This window comes from Juglans microcarpa x Juglans regia, chromosome 5D (assembly GCF_004785595.1).
Source record: "Juglans microcarpa x Juglans regia isolate MS1-56 chromosome 5D, Jm3101_v1.0, whole genome shotgun sequence".
NCBI classification, from domain to species: domain Eukaryota; kingdom Viridiplantae; phylum Streptophyta; class Magnoliopsida; order Fagales; family Juglandaceae; genus Juglans; species Juglans microcarpa x Juglans regia.
In genome coordinates, this window is record NC_054602.1 from 7,240,195 (window position 1) to 7,260,780 (window position 20,586).

Genomic DNA, 20,586 nt, shown 5'->3' on the forward strand with positions numbered 1-20,586 from the left:
TAAGTTGGGAGGGAAATTAAAGGCATCATGTGCTTTTACGTGCCTTGCAGTCGTATTACCTGTTGAAAGTGCTACTGCATTTTTGATATGGTAAATATGAATTTTAAGATGCATATCAATTAGAATAATAAGTATGATAAATCATGTAAAGATAATCATAAATCCATCCAACAAATTTTACAAATGATTGTAATTGTACTGTTATTTTTAAATCTAAGAAGAAATATAAAAAAATATCCCAAGTTAATTTTTTTCACAAAAATTAGTTCAATAAACCAAAATCTTCAATATCTCATTCTTATTATCATTATATTATAATTAATATTAGATCAGTAATAAAAATTTACTATAAAAAATAATATGAAAGTAATTCTTATTTTTTCAAATAATATTATATGCAAAAAAATAATATTATTTAAAATCTAAGAAGAAAAATAAAAAATTCCTAAGTTGTTAATTTGTTCCACAAAAGTTCAATAAACAAATATCTTTAATTGAGATTATTTGTAAGATATTAATATTTCATTCTTGTTATTATTATATTCTAATTAATATTAGAATAACAGAAAAAATTAATTGTATTTTTAATGATGAATTAGAGGAAAAATACATAATTGTGCAAATGAAGATTTTCAATGATGAATTAGAGGTTAAAATTAACGTAACTATACAAATAAGGATTTTTAATGATGAATTAGAAGACAAAAACGTAATTGTGCATATGGAATGGCCGTGTGAACTCAAACAAAAATCATTACTTATTTTTTTTAAGGAAGAAAATGGTACTCTAATTTTATTGATAACTTTCACTTATAGCAGAGAAATATCATGATTACATTTGAACAACTGAGGTTTACACATAATCATAAAATCCAAACGCATAAAAAATAAACTAAACACTATGCAATATATTAAAATAACCATTTAAACCAAAACAAAACAAAATACATACCTCAATAAAAGACCAAAAATATCAAACCTATATAGACTCTGTTATCAACGTTGAATTACGTGTAAATCAGTTTGATCTATACGATTAGCTCATAGAATATCTTTCGGGAGATTGCTTTTATTCTCAAAGAAAGCCTTTTTACCAATACTGCTCAGCTTAACTAATCTGTTCATGACGTGCATGACTCGTTTTCCTAAAAGAATGATGGATCCTCACCACCATCGAGCGAGCCTTCATTTTTGCCTCGTTCCAGTACGTATGACTCCTCCAAGGGACTTGCCCACTCTTCTCCTACCAATTTATCACAAGCTTTGAATCAGTTTCAACTTCTATGTAAGTTATATTCATGTGTGCACATAAATTAAGTCCATTTGAGAGGGCTCGAATCTTAACAATATTGTTGGAGCTTATACCATAATATTTGAGAAAAACAAAAATCACTATACACGAGGCTATAGCCTCTTTTATTGTAGACTACATATATCATCCGAAGATCATATCATGTATAGACAAGGAATTAATACAAAAGTTAGATGAGTTTTAATAATTAATTATCTTGTGGAACTTGGAGTAGTACTGGTACATTTGTATATATGCCTTGGGTGCATTATATGTAGATATGTTTGTGTGGTTGGGAGGAAAAAAGATACTCTTAAGTGGTTGGAAAAGACAGATAAACACGTCAAGTACTAGATTTACTGCATTTGTTGCTCATTTAATTATACACGAAATATTTATATGGGTAGGAATAAACTATAGGATCCATTTAATGTGTTTATCTCTTTCATTTAACTCTCAAATTTGGATAATAGGAAAAGCTCCCATTAGGTCGGGTGAAAACCTAACTTTCACATTGGCCAATAGAATTTCGCCACGTAAGACATGCAACAAATCTCCATCTACACTCACATGTACCAGATTCCTTCCTTATTTTTCATCTCTCCTCTCTCTCTCTCTCTCTCTCCACCCTGCTGCAACTTCTCTTTCTCTCTCTCTCTAAAATACACTCACCTCGCTCTCCTCTATCGGTTGAACAACCAAAAGATTGTTGATCTCCTCTGCAAGGAAAAATGAAACTTCATCGAGTGTAGAATTATTCCCATTGCTGCTTCCAACAAATTTAGTCATTTCTTTTCGTCACGATTCTTTCTTATTAGCATTTTTGTCTTCGTTGCAATTGAAGCTTAAAAACTCTAGCCTATCAAATTTGAATTTATTTGGGCCATTTCATTTCTTTCCCAATCTGGGATTATTAGATCTACCAGGCAATAATATCATAAGCACTCCAGCAAACATCAAAACATTTGTTAAATTGAGGAGTCTTATATTGCATGATTGCAAGCAACTTGAAGAAATTATTGAGTTTCCACCGAAGCTAGAAAATGTACATGCTTAGGGATGCATATCCCTAGAAAGTTGACCAGAAATATCAAAAGTATTTCATTTCTCATGGTTATGGTGGATTCACTTGTTTAGTAACTTGGCCCACAGAGGAGAGCGGGGAGAGTGTATTTTAGAGAGAGATAACGTATTTTAGAGAGAGAGATGGGGGAAGTTGCAGTGGGGTGGGGAAGGGAGAAAGAGAGAGGAGGGAAAGAGATGGAAAATAAGGAAGGAATCTAGTGCATGTGAGTGTAGATGGAGATTTGTTGTATATCCTACGTGGCGATATTTTATTGGCTAGTGTAAAACTTGGATTTTCACCCGATCGGCTGGGGGCTTTTCCCTTTAGATAATATATAACTTGATTCAACATTGATTTGTTTGAAATAGATATGATCAATGCATGCCAAGGCATAAAATTAATATGGAAAATGATAGGTATCATGAGAAAGTGTACCTATCATTTGTACCCATGATGCTTTTTATTTTTTTAGGATTTGTGTTTGTTTATTTTTTAGTATTTTGTTTGTTTATTTTTTTTAGTATTTTTTTAAATGCATAAAAAAAGATTACACTGTCGGTACAAATCCTGATCAGTGGATTTTCTCCGTGGCGCCCTAGCAGCTTCCAATTAATATATATATATGTATATATATACACTGTATCCTTTAATTAATTAACTAGGTAATTAATTGCATAGCCTATCCATATACGTATGAAGTTATAAGAGAGAAACAGTAAGCTAATTACTTCGTCAAACTCCAACATTAATGATATTCTAGTACTACTAATTACTAATTTTGAGCAATATATATCTGCTGCTCTAGCTAGCTCTAGATCTGCCTCAGATCTGGCCTGCCTAATTCCCATTTCTTACCATATATTTATTAATGCATAATATTATAAATAGAGAAATGATTTATATAAATTTTAAATAGATAAATTTTGTGCAAATATTTGTAAAAAAGCTGTAGGCTCTACCTTAAAAAAGTAAAAAATCATTCTTTTTTAATGGGACTTACTTTTTTTTTTTTAAAAAAAATTTATCTATTTAAAACTTATAACTGGTTGCATGCAGCTACAGGCTGTCAGCAGTCTATATGCATATTTGCTAGATCTCAATATTATTCCTTATATTTGGTGGTTCGATCTGCATGGGTTTAATTATAGCTTTAGTAATACCTAGGGGTCCTAATGCTAGGTACGTAGAAGCCCTAAATGTCTAAGTTTATTATAAAACTATAGGTTCCATAAAAAAAGAAAATAAGTTTTTCACATCTTTTTATAGTGAGATCCACCTTTTTATAAAGGGTTTGAGCGAGACTTGTACATTAAATTTTATTTGGATAGTGAAAATATTTTATCTTATCTCATCATTACAACTTTTTCAAATTTTTATACAAAATATAATAAGCAATTCAACTTTTTTCAATTTTTAAAATAATAATAATATTAAAAAATAATATTTTAATAATATTTTATTCAATTTATAACTTTAATCTCAACTTACTATTTAAACGGTAACTATCATTATCCTTATAAAATATATAATTAATTACTAGGCCGGGTTTGCTGTGTAATATCGAGCAATTAAAATTAAACACTACTGATCAGAGCTAGGTAGCCAGTACTAGTCCTCCTCAACAGGATCGCATTCATGCACTCTAAACTTTGTCATACAAGCTGCTTGAAATTTTTTCTTAACGGAAATTAAAGAATTTCACAGAATCCTTAAATATTTGTCGTTTTTTTCCTAGCTAGGACATGATTAATATTCAGGCACTCATTCATGTACCCTCGCTTTTGCGCCCATTATTACGAGCTAGGTCACAGTAGTACGACATTAATATATAGTCTAATCACACGTACACTACATGCATGCATGAATATTACCTGCATTCACTTCATCATGCATATATATACATATCATGTATATATACATGATCATGTTGTGTGTGGCAGATCAGAATTGAGGGTACATGAAGGCTTAATAATTACGTACGGCCTCAATTACATGAAGACTTATTAATTATACTTATAATTTCCTAGGAAGCACATCAATATGATGTATGCACAGTGATCTCATGTATCTTTCCATGCATGAAATTAAGAATGTGGTTTAACATTATATATATATATATATATATATATATATATACGTACTATGATATAATATTGATCTTCTTGCACAATTATTGTTCATGATCAATATCATGGAATCTTCGTTAAAACTTCACAAGCAGAAAAGGCCGCCATGCACTCATGATGACAAGCTCGATCCATGGGCGTACTAGTGTCCGCATGCATCATGCATGCATGTGACGAAAAAAAGGTGAGGAGTTAATTAATTGATTACTTTGAGGAATAGTAGCAATGGTACTGGCGCATGTACCTAATTAATATGCCATTTCCTAATTGGGAAAATTCAACAAGACAAACTAGCTAACTTGCCAGAGTGGTCTCCTCCAGTAGATAGGGTAGTTGACAGTCTCAGACTCGCAATAATATATATTATGAAATCAACTTGCTTTGTTCCTGCGCTAGCTACCATTCGAAAGATACTCGGAGACAGACATTTATATATACTTTCTGGCCTACATAGAGTACTTGTATCATGTTTTACGTACAAGCAGTTATCTGTTGAATTATTTGCCTTCTGTTGAATTATTCGTACGTGATGCGAGCAGTAAGACAAGCATGATGATCACGACTTAAGGTTGGCAACAATAATAATAATATTGTAGGGCGCCGGTTGATCATCAGCTTAATATTCTTCCAGGGAAGAAAAGATCAATAAGTATTTAGATCTAATTTGCATATCCTCGCCAATAATTTCTACCAGATAACCTATTTATGCAGCTTGCTGCCTTCTAGTTGGTGTTCAGAACTAGTTGTTCGATCGGTTTACTATTTAATTATCTTTTTTTTTGTGCAACAGGAATTTCAGTACAAGAAGGGTAAAGTTCCTTTTTTTCTTACCTTTCCCTCATGACAAGATAAAGATCTAGAAGCGCAATAAGATTACTCTTGGAAAATGGGACGGAGAAAGATGTCAATCTCAAGGATAGAGAACCGAACCAGAAGGCAAGTTACCTTTGCAAAACGCCGAGTAGGGCTGATTAAGAAAACCCATGAGCTTTCTGTGCTTTGTGATGCCCAGATTGGGCTCATCATCTTCTCAAGCAATGGGAAGTTGTTCGAGTATTGCAGCGAGACATCTAGGTACGTAAAAAATTAATATCTTTGTCTTTTATCATGTTTCTTGCTTCCAATGTTGTTCTGTTCCAAGTCATGCAAATCCAATCATTTCATCATGTTTAACTCTTCATGGTTTTCTTGTTTTGTTTTTCTGGTTTTTGTTTTGATTTGATCTCCTCCTCCCCGGCCCCCTTCTCTCTCTTGTATTTCAAGGGAATGGCGTGTTATGTAGGTTTGTTGATCTTCAAAATCGGTTCTTTTTGCATATATAATGTACGCATTTTGTTTTCGAGATCAATTCTGAATAAGCTAGCTGGATTTTCCATCTTGCTCGAATCCATGGGCTTGGACATTTTTGGTTTGATAAATCTAGTTTTCGCGGTTCTGACGATCTCTTTAGTTGTCTTTACCTAGACGTATGACTAGGGTTTTCTCGATTGGAGGTCATCAATATATTGATCATACATGTGATCTGGTTTTGGTTCTGATCTATTTTCTCAGATGTTTTAGTTCCATTAGGGTATTTATATGCCATGACCGACTTAATTTGAGTTTTGACCGACTTAATTAATATCAATGACGTACATGACCCTCATGCATGCGCAGCTTCCGCGCTTCTGATCATCGATCTGCAAGTACGTACTCATAATATATATTATTATGCTCTACTCCATAGGCGCTTAATTCCGATCTAATCCATTATATAGGGTATTAGTAATTTTGCGCAGCCTCATGATGATAATTTGTTCTTATATATCTAAGTCTTCAGTTTCATGATTTTCAGATATCTGTACACCTATATATATATATATATATGTATGTATGTATGTATGGTACTGGAGTTGATCAAATATCCTGATGACTTCTGTGTATCTTTGATCACCTCATGTAATCTTGTTCCTTTTTTACTTATACACGGCACACATTAACTTTGTTCCATGAAATATTGAACAAGCAAGGTACGTACTGTACTTGATCATTTATTTATTTGTCCCTTGCTTCTTGAAAAACGAAAAGAATATTATATACGGCCAATATATATATATATATATATATATATACACACACCCTTTGATGTATATTTATACTTACAATTAGTATTAGGATTCGTATTTTTCTGTAAAGTTCTGAAAAATTACATGGCAGGTTCAGTACTGTTCGTACCCTATATAATATTGCCAAGTTGACATGCATGGTTTTATTCGGGCAGCCTTGAACGTAAATGTATGTTTTTTTTTTCCCAGCTAGCTAGGTTGTATTGTTTTGAAAAATCATTTATATATAATAAACTTTTAAAGATACACAATATATATATTTTAAATCTGTTCTAATTTATTTCAAACTGATCATCAATCAACTATCAACATGGGATTTGACCTTTTTTTAAATTCTCAAAATCATTCATGATTGATGTTTACTAATTTTTTCAATGATTAATTTTCTTTCAAAGTGTAAAATCAAAGAATCAATTAATAGAATTTCATCTGTATTTTAAACGAACAAATTATCAATAGGAATATTGTTCCAGGATTAGAGGAATAATTTCTTAGAACAAATGTTTAATGATCTATATTTTTAATGATGAATATGTGTTTAATGATCAATATTTTGCCTCCTATAATGATGAATATGTGTTTTTCTCTCCCAATTATTAGGTTCGTCATTTTGCTTCTAGCGTGATATTAATGTACATTAATTATATGGTACCAGATATAAATATTAGAATCCATCGATTTCTTGTAGATAATTGTACCATATAACACTAGGGGTGTAACCAATCTGATTTGGTCCGATTTTAGACAATTGGGACCAAATAGGCATGCACCGATTTTACATTTTCAAAAACCGATTCGGCACCAGTTATCTCCCTAAACCAGTACTTAATTCAGGTTTTACCGGTTCCGATCCGATTTTTCGATTTCAATATACTATATACTATATTATATAATATATATATAATAATATATTATAGTATATAATACTATAGTGATATATTATAGTATATTATAATATATGATACTGATATAATATTAGTATAATTACTAACATAATAGACTATAGTGATAATGTATAGTTATTTATATAGAATTTCAAATTTTAATATTATATTAATTAGTAATCATATAATACAAAACTATTTTATATATAATTGTATATTATATATAAAAAAATTATAATATATAAATATGAACCGGTCCGGTTAGGTTCAATCCATTTTAAAAAAAAAAAAATTAGAACCGGACCGATTTTGACTGGTTTTAAGAAAATAAAATCAATACTGGACCGAACCAAACCAAACTCGGTATTGGACAAAACCTACAGGTTCGATCCGGTCCAGTCCGGTTTACTGGTATTTTTTTACACCCTCATATAACACACACACACACACACACACTATAACGTCCAGTACCCGAATGGATTGGAGAATTACTACCTTTCACCTATAGTCATGTCTCCCAATACAAATATAATCTCGCTCCAAAACAAAACTTAAATTCATCTATTTTAACTTAATACAAAAATTTCCTCCACAAGGTCATCAATGCAATAAATCAAATAACATAATTCAACATTTCCACAATCTCCCAATAACCACAACATAATAAACTGTTAATTCCATAAATCTTAATAAGTCAACTAACATAATGAAATCCAGATAATCAAACGAAACCCTTCTATTAGTGATGGTACCCTTAGGTACTCGACTCCCTATCCTTGGCTAGCCTTGTTCACATTTTTTATTCCTGATCCTCAGCTAAACCATCAACATTATCTGAAAAATATTGAGAAGATATGGGGTGAATTATCAACAACTTAATAAGCAAAGAACATATACTAGTATGTAAACATGAGTTTTTTCAGAGAGTTAAATATGTGGAAACAAAATATTTTATTTCCAGAATGCATATATATAAAAAAAGCATGTTATTAAAATATCAGAACGACATTGTAAATTATTCATATTCAAAGACCTTTTGGCATAACATGACTAAACATCTTCATTTTATTATATTATATCTTATCGTATATTATCATATCACCATATCATATCATATACTATGTTTAACCCTCGTGGTAGGGTTGTGCTATTCTCCGTGGCCAAACCAGACAGTATCATATTGTGACACTTTCCCTTATTCATTCTCAGAGTCCCGAGTGTGCACACATGAAAGAACATGCAAAAAAAAAAAAAATCGCTTTATTTCCAAAGTGGGTGCACTCATATCAGAGATGTTGGTATCAACCATATAACATAATTAGAACCATCGTATTAGAACTAGAAACATAATCAAATATAGAATCAGAACAAAATCAAAAATTCATGCCAAAGATTTTTCAGATGTCATATCATATCAAATAGAATATTGAACATTTTCATATCATTTTCACATAATCGAAATGGATTCAGAGTATCTTCATATAACATATACAAAATTCACAAATTTCATATTTACTCTTTTGCACATTTCAGAAGCAGAATGTTAAAATATTACTCATGTCTGCACTAGTCATGCCAGCAAACATTTTCTCTTTTATACAAATTTCATGAGTAATGCAGAACACATAACTGAGCTTGTTTTCACATTTCTTTTCAAAATATATCATGCACATTTTTATAAATTAACCTCAGTTCATTTTCTTTTTATGTAAAGTTTAGCATAAGTACTCCGCTTACCTGACTCTTGCAGAGAGTTACTAAAGCTTTGGACTCAAGCTCGATCAGTTTCACAATCTAAACAAAATTATTCACTAACGTGTAAATTCTCCATATACATACAAATTCAATATAACTAACTAAATCCTGTAATTCTATTCATCACACACGTCATCATATTGCTTTGGTTTCAATACATGGTACGAGCATACTCACACACAACCCCAAAACATCAACACAAATCGCCCTGTCCAACCCAACAAGCTCACTAACATAACCTATTACAATATTGACAGCCCACAACCGTTGCAACCCAACACAACCCTCCGTAAAACAAGCCCAACAGTTAACATTAACTCAAATGATAACGCCAAACAGTCAAAATTTCTAGTCCCAATAGCCACACATAACGGTAAAATAATAATATTTATAAACCCAAACAACCATTTATCAATTCCAATAGAAACTGAAACAACCAAATAGCCACATAATAATCTGAATAGCCTACACATTCACTCAACAAAATTAACCCAACATCACTCATAAAACAAAACTTGACAACCACATCATTTTATCCCAAAACAATCATTGTAACAAACTCCATGTCCAATATAACCCGTAACAACCAACGTCAATTTAATGATCAATATTTAAACCCGAAACAGTCACATCAACTCAACCATCAACATCTATAACCCCAACAGTAACAAAGACAACCATTTCTCAACTCCTAAGCATCCACAAATTAACCTCATAATTTCACATAAATCAAAGTTTTTTCATACGACTCTATAGTCATAGCAGTACATTTCACAGTGGAGAGGAAATACTCAAAAATATTATACCTAATTTCGTGCAGTGAATCGTGGAATTGGAGAATGACACACGCTGCCTAGAAATGAAATTACTTCTCTGTGATTCACCAACAATGACAGATTTAGTTTATTTAATGGAAAACATGTAGCAGTAGGGCTGACATTTGAACACTCACTGGAAAGGAAAACTACCTTGGTAACGAAGGGTGGCTTTGGTGTTGGTAGTGCATAGAGATATTTATTTGTGGTGTAGGGCTCTTGGGCAGCAACGAGGATAAATTGCCATAGACAAAATGTTGAGGGAAAAAGAAGAAAACATAGGTAAAGAGGGAGAGAATGAGAGATGTAGAGAGAGAGAGAACCTTACCAGCGTGAGGTAACCTACGACGGTGCTGATAGTGGCAGCACTGCACGATGGGGAGGACAACAAAATTGTAGCACCAATACAACACAAACAATGGCAAGAGAGATCCATAAAAACCCACAGACTGCATATCTGAAACCCATTTCAAAGAATTTCAAAGAAATTCCATGGGAGAGGGAGAGAACTCGGAGTGACTGCGTGCCTGAGAGAGAGAGAGAGAGAGAGATTATGCTTACCTTGGTTCAGTTCGGCGATCAAAACCCAAAAACACCCATACACACAGCACCAATCTCACAAGGATTCTTGCAAGAGGTGAGGAAGAGAGAGTTTGGTGTGAAGGGCTTTGAGAGTGAAGAGAAAATTAAATGAAAATGAAGAGGCATGGGGGAATGAGTGTGATCGGGGAAGAGGAAATCATGGGAAGGAGCTGTAAGAAAGAGAGATATTCGGGGAATAAGGGGTTGGGATGTAGAGACGTGGGAGAAGTGATCAGGGAGAAGAAACTAAATGAAGGAGACTTACCTAAACAACGTTGTTTAGGTCTCCAAGCTGGGCTGGATTTTCGTCTAGGCCTGGGCTACGAGCTTGGCTTTACATCCCCCATTGAAAAGAAATTCCGTCGAAATTTGCTACAAGCCATCAAAACTACAATTGAACAGACGTGGGAACTTAACTCACATCTCTTCCTCAAATTCCCAAGAAACTTTATTAGTAGCGTGATTATTCCACATCAATTTAACCAAATGGATAGCTCCAATTCGTAGCACCTGTTCCCTTCGCTCTAAAATTTGCATTGGTTCCTCTGCATAAGTTAGGTTTTCCTGAATTTGAAGTGGCCCATAGTCAATAGTGTGAGTGGGGTCGGGAATATACTTCCTCAATATAGAAACATTAAATACATTATGCACCCCTGTAGGTGTCGGTGGGAGTGCCACCTTATATGCCATTCTTTCCAAATCTTATAACTCCTTTCATTAGTGTTATCCTTCAGAACACCTAGTTTTAAACTTTGAACTCTAGTTAGTGACGACGATTATCAGCGTAACTCTTTTATCGGCTCTAAACTGCTTTTATTCTAGCTCGAAGGACATCTATAATTTTTGTGGTCTTTTGGATGATTTCTGGCTCCAAAATTCGTCTTTCACCCACTTCATCCCAATACAAAGGCGATCTGCACTTTTTGCCATATAATGCCTCATACGATGCCATTCCAATACTGGCTTGACTAGGGTAAATGTCGCATCCAAGTTCCCTTGAAGTCTATCACACATGCCCTCAACATGTCTTCTGGGATTTGAATAGTTATTTCTGACTGTCCATCTGTCTGAGGGTGAAAAGCAATGCTGGAATTTAACCTAGTGCCCATGGCCTCTTGTATGCTTCGCCAAAATTTTGAAGTGACACAAGGATCTGTATCTGATACAATGGATACCGGTACCCCATGCAATCTCACTATCTCCTGCATATATAGCTCGGCTAGTTTGTTTAGCTTATAAGAAACCTTAATGGGCACAAAACGAGCAGTCTTCATCAAGCGATCCATGATCACCCGTATTGCATCCTATTCGCTTAATGTCCTTGGTAGGCCTATCAATAAATCCATGGAGATATGCTCCCACTTCCATTCTGGAATCTGAAGTGGTTGCAACAAACCTATTGATCTCTGATGTTCCGCTTTCACCTGTTGACATGTTAGGCACTCTTCTACAAATTTTGAAATTTATCTTTTAATACTGCTCCACCAATAAGATTCTCAAATTCTAGTACATTTTAATGCTCCCTAGATGTACTGTGTAAAACGAATGGTGTGCTTTCTCGAGAATTACCCCTTTTAGTTCATCATTAGCAGGCACACACAATCTACCTTTGAGCTTTAACACTCCATCCTCAGAAACGCTAAACTCAGATTTATTGCCTTACTGACTCCTTCTACCAGCTTCACTAACCCCATATCCTCCTTTTGGGCTACTTTAATTTTGTCTACCAAAGTTGGATGAACCATCAAACTAGCTACAAAAGTCTGTTGTTCATTGGAGATAACCTCAATACCTGTTCTTTCTAAGTCCATTAATAATTGGTGTTGAGTTGTAATAGTTGCAACTGTTGGTCCCCTTGACTTCCTTCTTAGTGCATCGGCCATATACAACATTAGCTTTGTCCGGGTGATAATTGATTGTACAATCATAATCCTTGATCAACTCAAGCCATCTCCTTTGCCTCATGTTTAATTCTTTTTGGGTGAAGAAATATTTCAAACTCTTGTGATCCGTATAAATTTCGCAGTTTTTTCCATACAGATAATGTTTCCAAATTTTAAGTGCAAAAATGACTGATGTCAACTCTAGATCATGTGTGAGGTAATTTTGTTCATATGACTTCAGTTGGCGTGAGGCGTATGCTATAACATTCCCGTGTTGCATTAATACACACCCCAAACCTAACCTTGATGCATCACTGTAAACCACAAATCCTCCTCTAGCAATGGGAACTGTTAACACCGGGGCTATCACTAACCTTTGCTTCAGTGCCTAAAGGCTTTCGTTACATTTTTCTATTCACTCAAAACTTATTTTTCTTCTTGGTGAAGGCAGTGAGAGGAACTGCTATTCTGAAGAAACCATCAATGAATTGCCGCTAATTTCATGCCAATCCCAAGAAATTACTTCTAACCTCATGCATATTCTTTGGCACTGACCAATTAACCACTGCTTCAACTTTCTTCGGGTCTACTGAAATGCCCTCATTTGAAACCACATGCTCCAGGAATGCAATTGATTCTAGCCATAATTCACACTTGTTCAACTTAGTGAAAAACTTCTTATCCCCGAGCGTCTCGAGTACCAGTCTCAGACGCTCCTTATGTTCACTTTTGCTCTAGGAATATATCACTATGTCATCTATAAATACCACCACAAATTTATCCAATAAGTCGTGAAACACTATGTTCATCAAATCTATGAATACCGCTGGAGAGTTAGTTAGGCCAAAAGGCATGACTAAAAACTCACAATGGCCGTATCTGGTCCTAAAGGCTGTCTTGGCCACGTCTTCTGCCTTGATCTTCACTTGATGGTACCTAGATCGAAGATCAATCTTAGAAAATACCTGAGCACCCTGGAGCTGATCAAATAAATATTCTATGCGGGGTAGAGGGTATTTATTCTTTATGGTCACTTGTTTAAGTTTCCTGTAATCAATATACATTCTCATCGATCCATCCTTATTTTTCACAAATAGAACATGAGCTCCTTAAGGTGACACACTGGGCCTGATGAACCCTTGTCCAATAGGTCTTGCAACTGCTTTTTGAGTTCCACTAGCTCAAATGGTGCCATTTGATAAGGTGCTTTCGAAAGTAATGTCGTGCCAGGGACTAATTCAATGGTAAACTCTACCACCCGTTTAGGTGGTAGTCCAGACAAGTCTTAAAGAAATACCTCTGAATATTCACTCACAATAGGTATCTCTTCTAATTTCAACTCCTCTTTTGGTGCTTCTACCACGCAGGCTAATAATCTTTGACAACCATCACGCAATGGTTTTCCAATGTGAACCGCATATATAATTGGTGGGTGCAACCACGCTTTCGACAATAATAATAATACTTCATTTTTAAAACAATCAATACTAGTGTGGTAGGAAGCCAACCAGTCCATACCCAATATTACATCAAACCCATACCATGTGGAATACTGTTAGGTTAGCTGGCATTAGTCTCCCTTCAATGGATAAAGGACACCCCGGTAGAACCTCATCACATATTACCAAATTTCCTGTTGGGGTCAAGACAACTAACTTGTACTTCAACTTTTTGGTTTCTAATGTGCAAAACTTAAATAATCCTTAGAAACAAATGAATGTGTAGCTCTATAATTAAATAACACATTAGCGTTATTAGAAAACAACGAAAGGGTACCTATGCTCACGCCCATCACCATCCATGAATTAAATAACCATAGCCTTAACAATAAACAACAAGTTAATTTCTTAGAGCAAATGAAAGAAGTCATACCAGTCATCAAGTCATTTCTATTCTCAGCCTTTCTAGACGTCAGTTCAAAGATCCGTACAGGCACAATTATGCATTTGTTGCTGCCTCGCGCTGTCCCTTCTGTCCTGAGTGGTGGTGGTATGACAGTCTTGTTGCTATCCAATTGCAATGGGTAGTCCCTAAGAATGTGACCCGACTTGCCACAACAGAAACATAGTCCTGCCTCATTCCTGCACTCTCCCGCATGTACACGGTTGCGTGTTCTACACTGATATGCTTATTGGTTGCCCTAATCCGGCTTCTTACCAGAGCTACTGCCTTCATTCCTCTTTTTCCAAAAGCCTTGCTCCATGCCAGAATGAGACCCAGGTGGAGTAGTCATCTTCCTTTGATCTTGCAACGCATCACTTCTTTGAAGGCTTCGTTCAAATACTGTGGCCTTATTCACTAACTCTGAGAAACTTCAGATATGAAAGCCCACCACTCGTTCATAAATCTTATCATTTAGTCCCTGCTCGAACTTACGAGCCTTCTTCTCCTCATTAGGGATTAGGTATGCAGCAAAACGTGACAGCTCAATAAATCTGGCAGTATACTGGTGTAGTGTCATAGCTCCCTGTACCAAACTAGAGAACTCCTTCGCCCTATTGTCCCTTACTAAGCTAGGGAAAGAGCGTTCCAAAAAAATCTACTTGAACTGGAGCCAATTGACTGCTTCTGTTCTTTTAGCTTCTCTAATAGTTCTCTTAGAAATCCACCATTTTTTTGCCTTTCTAGTCAGCTTGAATGCGGAGTACAATATTTTTTGTTCATCAGTACAATTTATGACATGAAGTATCTCCTCAATGTCTCGACTCCAGTCCTCTGCTAAGGTTGGGTCGCCTCGCCTCGCCCATCAAAGGTAGGAGGGTACATTCGATTAAACTGCTCTATGGTACATTCACCCTCATCACTTGTCGCATTCAAGTCTGCCATATTTTGTACACTGTGACGAGCTGCCATCCTGGAAGATCCATACTTTATTAAATGTTTCACACGAGTATTCCAAAAATATTAATGGTAAATAATAATTTAATCATAATTATATATAAATAAAAAAAATGAATCTACACAACAACTTAACAATTCTTGATCAGAATCTAAACCTCGTAGTTGATAAATTCATACTTTAGAGTTTAGTAATTCCGAAGCCTTGCATTCTTCGAGACTATTTACGACTATAACATAAGAACCCTAAATCCTTACCTAACACCTTAAATACCATGGAAGCAGTTCTCCAATATTTTACAAAACTAAGTCCTCAACTATCATATAACTTAATTCCTAAAATCTGCAATTTCTGAAAATGTAAGTAGTAACATAATCATCTCCTCCAAAACTTAAAATCACTACCTAAAACAATAAGATATCCAACACCTCATAGAATATAGTCTGCAGAACATCAAACTTGGCTTTGATACCAACTGTAACGTCCCGTACACAAATGGGTTAGAGAATTACTACTTGTCACCTATAGTCATGTCTCCTAATGCAAATATAATCTCAAAAGGCTCCAAAACAAAACATAAAGTCAACTATTTCAACTTAATACAAAAATTTCCTCCACAAGGTCATCAATGCAATAAATCAAATAACATAATTTAATGTTTACACAATCTCCCAATAACCTCAACATAATAAACTGTTAATTCCATAAATCTCAATAAGTCAACTAACGTAATGAAATCCAGATAATCAAACGAAACCCCTCTATTAGTGATGGTACCCTTAGGTACTTGACTCATTATCCTTGGCTAGCCTTGCTCACATTTTCTATTCCTGATCCTCAGCTAAACCATCAACATCATCTGAAAAATATTGTGAAGATAAGGGAGTTAGTTATCAACAATTCAGTAAGCAAATAACATATACTAGTATGTAAATATGAGTCTTTTCAGAGAGTTCAGTATGTAGAAATAAAACATTTCATTTTCAGAATGCATATCCAAAAAAAAGCATGTTATCAAAATATCATAGCGAAATTTCAAACTATTTATATTCAAAGACCCTTTGGCATAACATGACTAAATATCTTCGCCTTATTATATCATATAGTATCGTATTATATTATATTATATCATCATATCATATCATATACCATGTTTAACTCTCGTGGTAGGATTATGCTATCCCCGGTGGCCAAACTAGACAGTATCAGAATATGAAACTTTCTTTTATTCATTTTCGGAGTCCTGAGTATGTACACAGGAAAGAACATGAAAAAAAAAACCACTTTGTTTCCAAAGTGGGTGCATTCATATAAGAGATGTTGGTACCAACTATATAACAGAATCAGAACTAAAGTCAGAACATAATCAGATACAAAATCAGAATGTTATGCCAAATGTTTTTAGATGCCATATCATATCAAATAGAGTATTGAATATTTTCATATCATTTTCAAATAATCGAAATGAATTCAGAGCATTTTCATATAACATGTACAAAATTCACAAATTCCATATTCGCTCTTTTGCACATTTAAGAAATAACATGTCAAAATATTATTCATGTTTACACTAGTCATGCCAGAAAACATTTTATCTTTTATACAATTTTTATGAGTAATGTATAACACATAACTAAGGTTGTTCTCACATTTCTTTTCAAAACATATCATGCACATTTTCATAAATCAACCTTAGTTCATTTTCCTTTTATGCAAAGTCTAGCATAAAATCTCCACTTACCTGACTCTTGGAGAGATTTACTAATGCCATGGACTCGAGCTCTATCAATATCATAACCTAAACAGAAACTATTTGCTAACGTGTAAATTCTCCATATATATACAAATTCAATATAACTAACTAAATCTTGTGGGAGAAGTGCTTGGGAAGATGAAACTGAATGAATGGGACTTACCTAAACGACGTCGTTTAGGTCTCCAAGCTAGGTTAGATTTTTGTTTAGGCCTGGGCCACGGGTCTGGGCTCTACACACACCCCCAACATATTAGCAAAATCATTGAAATTGATCAACTGCAATGAATTTGTGATGTATTTTTGACGATTTTGAGCGCTAAGAAAACCTTTTTTTCTTGTAGTATATCCTTGATGTATATATATGCACTCGTTTTATTGTAAATGTATGGTACCTATTAAATAGTTTTGCTAATATATACCAATTAAATGTAGCAGCGCCGGTAAATGTATGGTACCTATTAAATAGTTTTGCTAATATATACCAATTAAATGTAGCAGCGCCGGGCCTTCATCATGCCAGCTAACTCGAAGCATCAAAAAGTAAAACATGATATATACTACTATCTCATGCAACCGGATATCTATGTATATGCGCGCGCGCGCGTATTGTTGAAGGCTATTATTGCTGTAACCTGTGATTTCTGCTGCTTTTATCCCTGTTTTCTGTAGATTTATTCTGACAAAATGAATAGTAAAAGTCAAAATTACTGTTCATCTCTCATGAGAGCCTCGGCACTACTGTAATGCTGCTTTTTGCCTAAAAAAGACTGGCTTTGTTTCATTGAAAGACAGAACCTTGAAACAAACCATTTTAGGAACTCTTTCCTATATAGCTAGTTCTCCCTACTATCCTTGTAATTCTATAATTATAATCCTCCCATGTTATCCTTGAGCCTTTGTTTATCTAGCTAATTTGAAGCACAACTCCAACTGTTTCAATTAATAACTGTAAGTCACTTGCTTATTTTCTTATTTACACTTGGCCAGTATTACCGCCTATGTGTGTGTGTATATATATGTGTGTGTGTATGTGTATATATATATATATATATATATATATATATATATATATGTATGTATATATATGATCTTTGGCCTCTAGCTAGCTGCCTTTTTCAGTTGGTTCAGATGTTATGTATCCAATAACATGAATTCATGAGACTATATAGCAAATTAGATGCAGTAGCCCTAAAATTCTCTCTCCCCCCTTCTCACTCTTCTTTTCTGTTATATATATATATATATATATATATATATATATATATATATTATTTTCTACACATTTCATGAGCAATGAATTTTTTTCCAAATCCATGGATTTAAACTTCAAATTAATTTTTGAGATTGAGATCACAAACTTACATATATATAAAGGGTCATTCATTTGATTAATGATGCTGATCTAGTTAAACTAAATGTGAAATTAGTATATATGTTTTTTTTTATATTGCTGCAGCATGGAACATATGATAAGAAGGTATCAATTAGTTGCAACAGAAAATGGAGATCCGGAAAAGAATTATCAAACTGTACGTACAACCCATCTCATCTTCGTACGTACCATAGTTAATTAATTAGATGTAAGATATAGCTAAAAACCTAGTTAAGGTTCTAATTAATTAAGGTTTTGATCTTTACTATTCGTAGGATCATCAATTAATGCCTGGTGAGTTGGCAAGGATGCAAAAAGAAACCGCGAATCTTCAATTAAGTTTGCAACGGTACTATGGTGAGGGCTTGAGTTCTATAAAGTTTGAGGATTTAGATGAACTTGAGCAGCAGCTGGAATTCTCAGTCAACAGAGTTCGAGCTAGGAAGGTACGTATATTAGTACTAGTACTGTTGCTAAATCATGAATGTAAGAGTTTGAAAGATGCAAATATGCTCGTGTGTGTGTATATATATATATATATATATGATGATCAGTGTCTTTTTGTTTCACGTACAACCTTAATTAATAATAATATTGTTTGTCATAATCGGACATTACAGTTTGAACTCTTACAACAGCAGACGGATAATCTTCGAAGGAAGGTAAAATGCAAAATCTCTTAACCATTCCTCTCTCTCTCTCTCTCTCTCTCTCTCTCTCATACACACACACACAGAGCACAGCATATACAATTCTAGCGATTGTTATTAAATTAATCATTCGCTAGATCTGTCGCATTCTGTTCTGTAATATGAAATCATGTAGGAGAAAATGCTGCTGGAAGAAAATGAACAAATATACCATCTGGTGAGTACGTACGTACGTACACCATTGATCATTAGCTAGCAATGGCATGCATGGCCTTTTAATTGGATTGATAATACTTATAACTTCTTGATTCACTGTCAAAATCATTTATATATGGCAAAATCAGATCAATGAGAATCAGGCAGCAATGGAGCAGCATCAGACGTACTACCAAGTGGCTATGGTGCCAAAGACCGAGGAAAATAGACATCATCAGGTGCTGGAACGGTACTTCCCATTCTCTGGCCGGGAAGAGCAGCAACCCGCGGCAAGTAGTAGTAGTAGTGTGCTTCAGTTAGCAACCTTGCCTGATCCACTTTTTAATGATCCATATCATGATCGTCTCCTGTAGCCTGCTCACCCCAACCTTCAAGATTTCAGTCTCCAACACCCCAAAAATGGTAGTGCTTCTACGTACATCAGTTTTTAATTGAGTCAAGTGCCTTTTTTCTTGCGTTTCAGCGTGGAAATCATCCCTTATTCTAAAAATTTAAACCGATAAAAATATATAAATTTTATTATTTATATTATATTCTTAACACATTTTTTCACGTGTAGGTCAGTATCTTCTTTAATAAATATACCTAATATGTATAATATTTAATTAAATAGATAGAGTGTAGAGTTAAGATTCGAATTTAAAACTTCTACTCCGATATTATATAAAATTATCATTTATTTCAAAAATTTAAATTAATAAAAAAAATAAATTTTATTATTTATATTATATTCTTAACCCAACGCTACTGGCTTATCTTCAATTAATTACTGGCATGCATGCATGATTAAGTAGTGAGATTTTGGGTCAGAAGTTATAACTTTAAATTACTAGCTAGCTAGCAGATCATACACAGCTAGAATTCTGAGATCGAATCTCGGGTCATCATCATGAATATTATAAGTCACTAACATTTTCCATTTGACGCCTTTTGCAGTTTGACAATGTCGACTCGCATTACAAGAAAAGAAAGGCTTCTGGTTTCCTTTTCTGTCAACTTGCATGCATGGCATGCATATCATGGTTCAGATACAGCTAAACACGTTTACATGTATGATTCCGTTTCCGCGGATCATCGAGCGAGTACTATTAATTTATATGCATATGGTGTTTTTTCTTTCTTTCTATGTATGTCTTTGTTGGTAATTATGTAACCTAAAAAAAAATTATGTATTACTCTTTTATCCCACTTTTATCTTGTATCAAGAATATAGTACTATAACGTGGGTAAGACGATATTAATATAA

The 20,586-nt window shown here is 34.1% G+C and overlaps 1 protein-coding gene across 2 annotated transcripts; it reads left to right on the top strand.

The window, feature by feature from the left end:
* Window positions 1-5,006: 5,006 nt before the first annotated feature.
* On the top strand, window positions 5,007-20,523 carry LOC121265252 (MADS-box protein FBP24). Of its 2 annotated transcripts, XM_041168810.1 has the most exons (8): window positions 5,007-5,132; window positions 5,274-5,557; window positions 18,559-18,655; window positions 18,750-18,920; window positions 19,095-19,136; window positions 19,300-19,341; window positions 19,469-19,742; window positions 20,277-20,523. In XM_041168810.1, the coding sequence occupies exons 2-7, from the start codon at window positions 5,370-5,372 to the stop codon at window positions 19,691-19,693; spliced, it is 765 nt and encodes a 254-aa protein (XP_041024744.1). In that variant the 5' UTR covers window positions 5,007-5,132; window positions 5,274-5,369; the 3' UTR covers window positions 19,694-19,742; window positions 20,277-20,523. The 2 variants fall into 2 exon arrangements, with proteins under 2 accessions (XP_041024744.1, XP_041024745.1); XM_041168811.1 differs by having other exon boundaries at window positions 5,096-5,557; window positions 18,559-18,631.
* The last annotated feature ends 63 nt before the right edge of the window (window positions 20,524-20,586 follow it).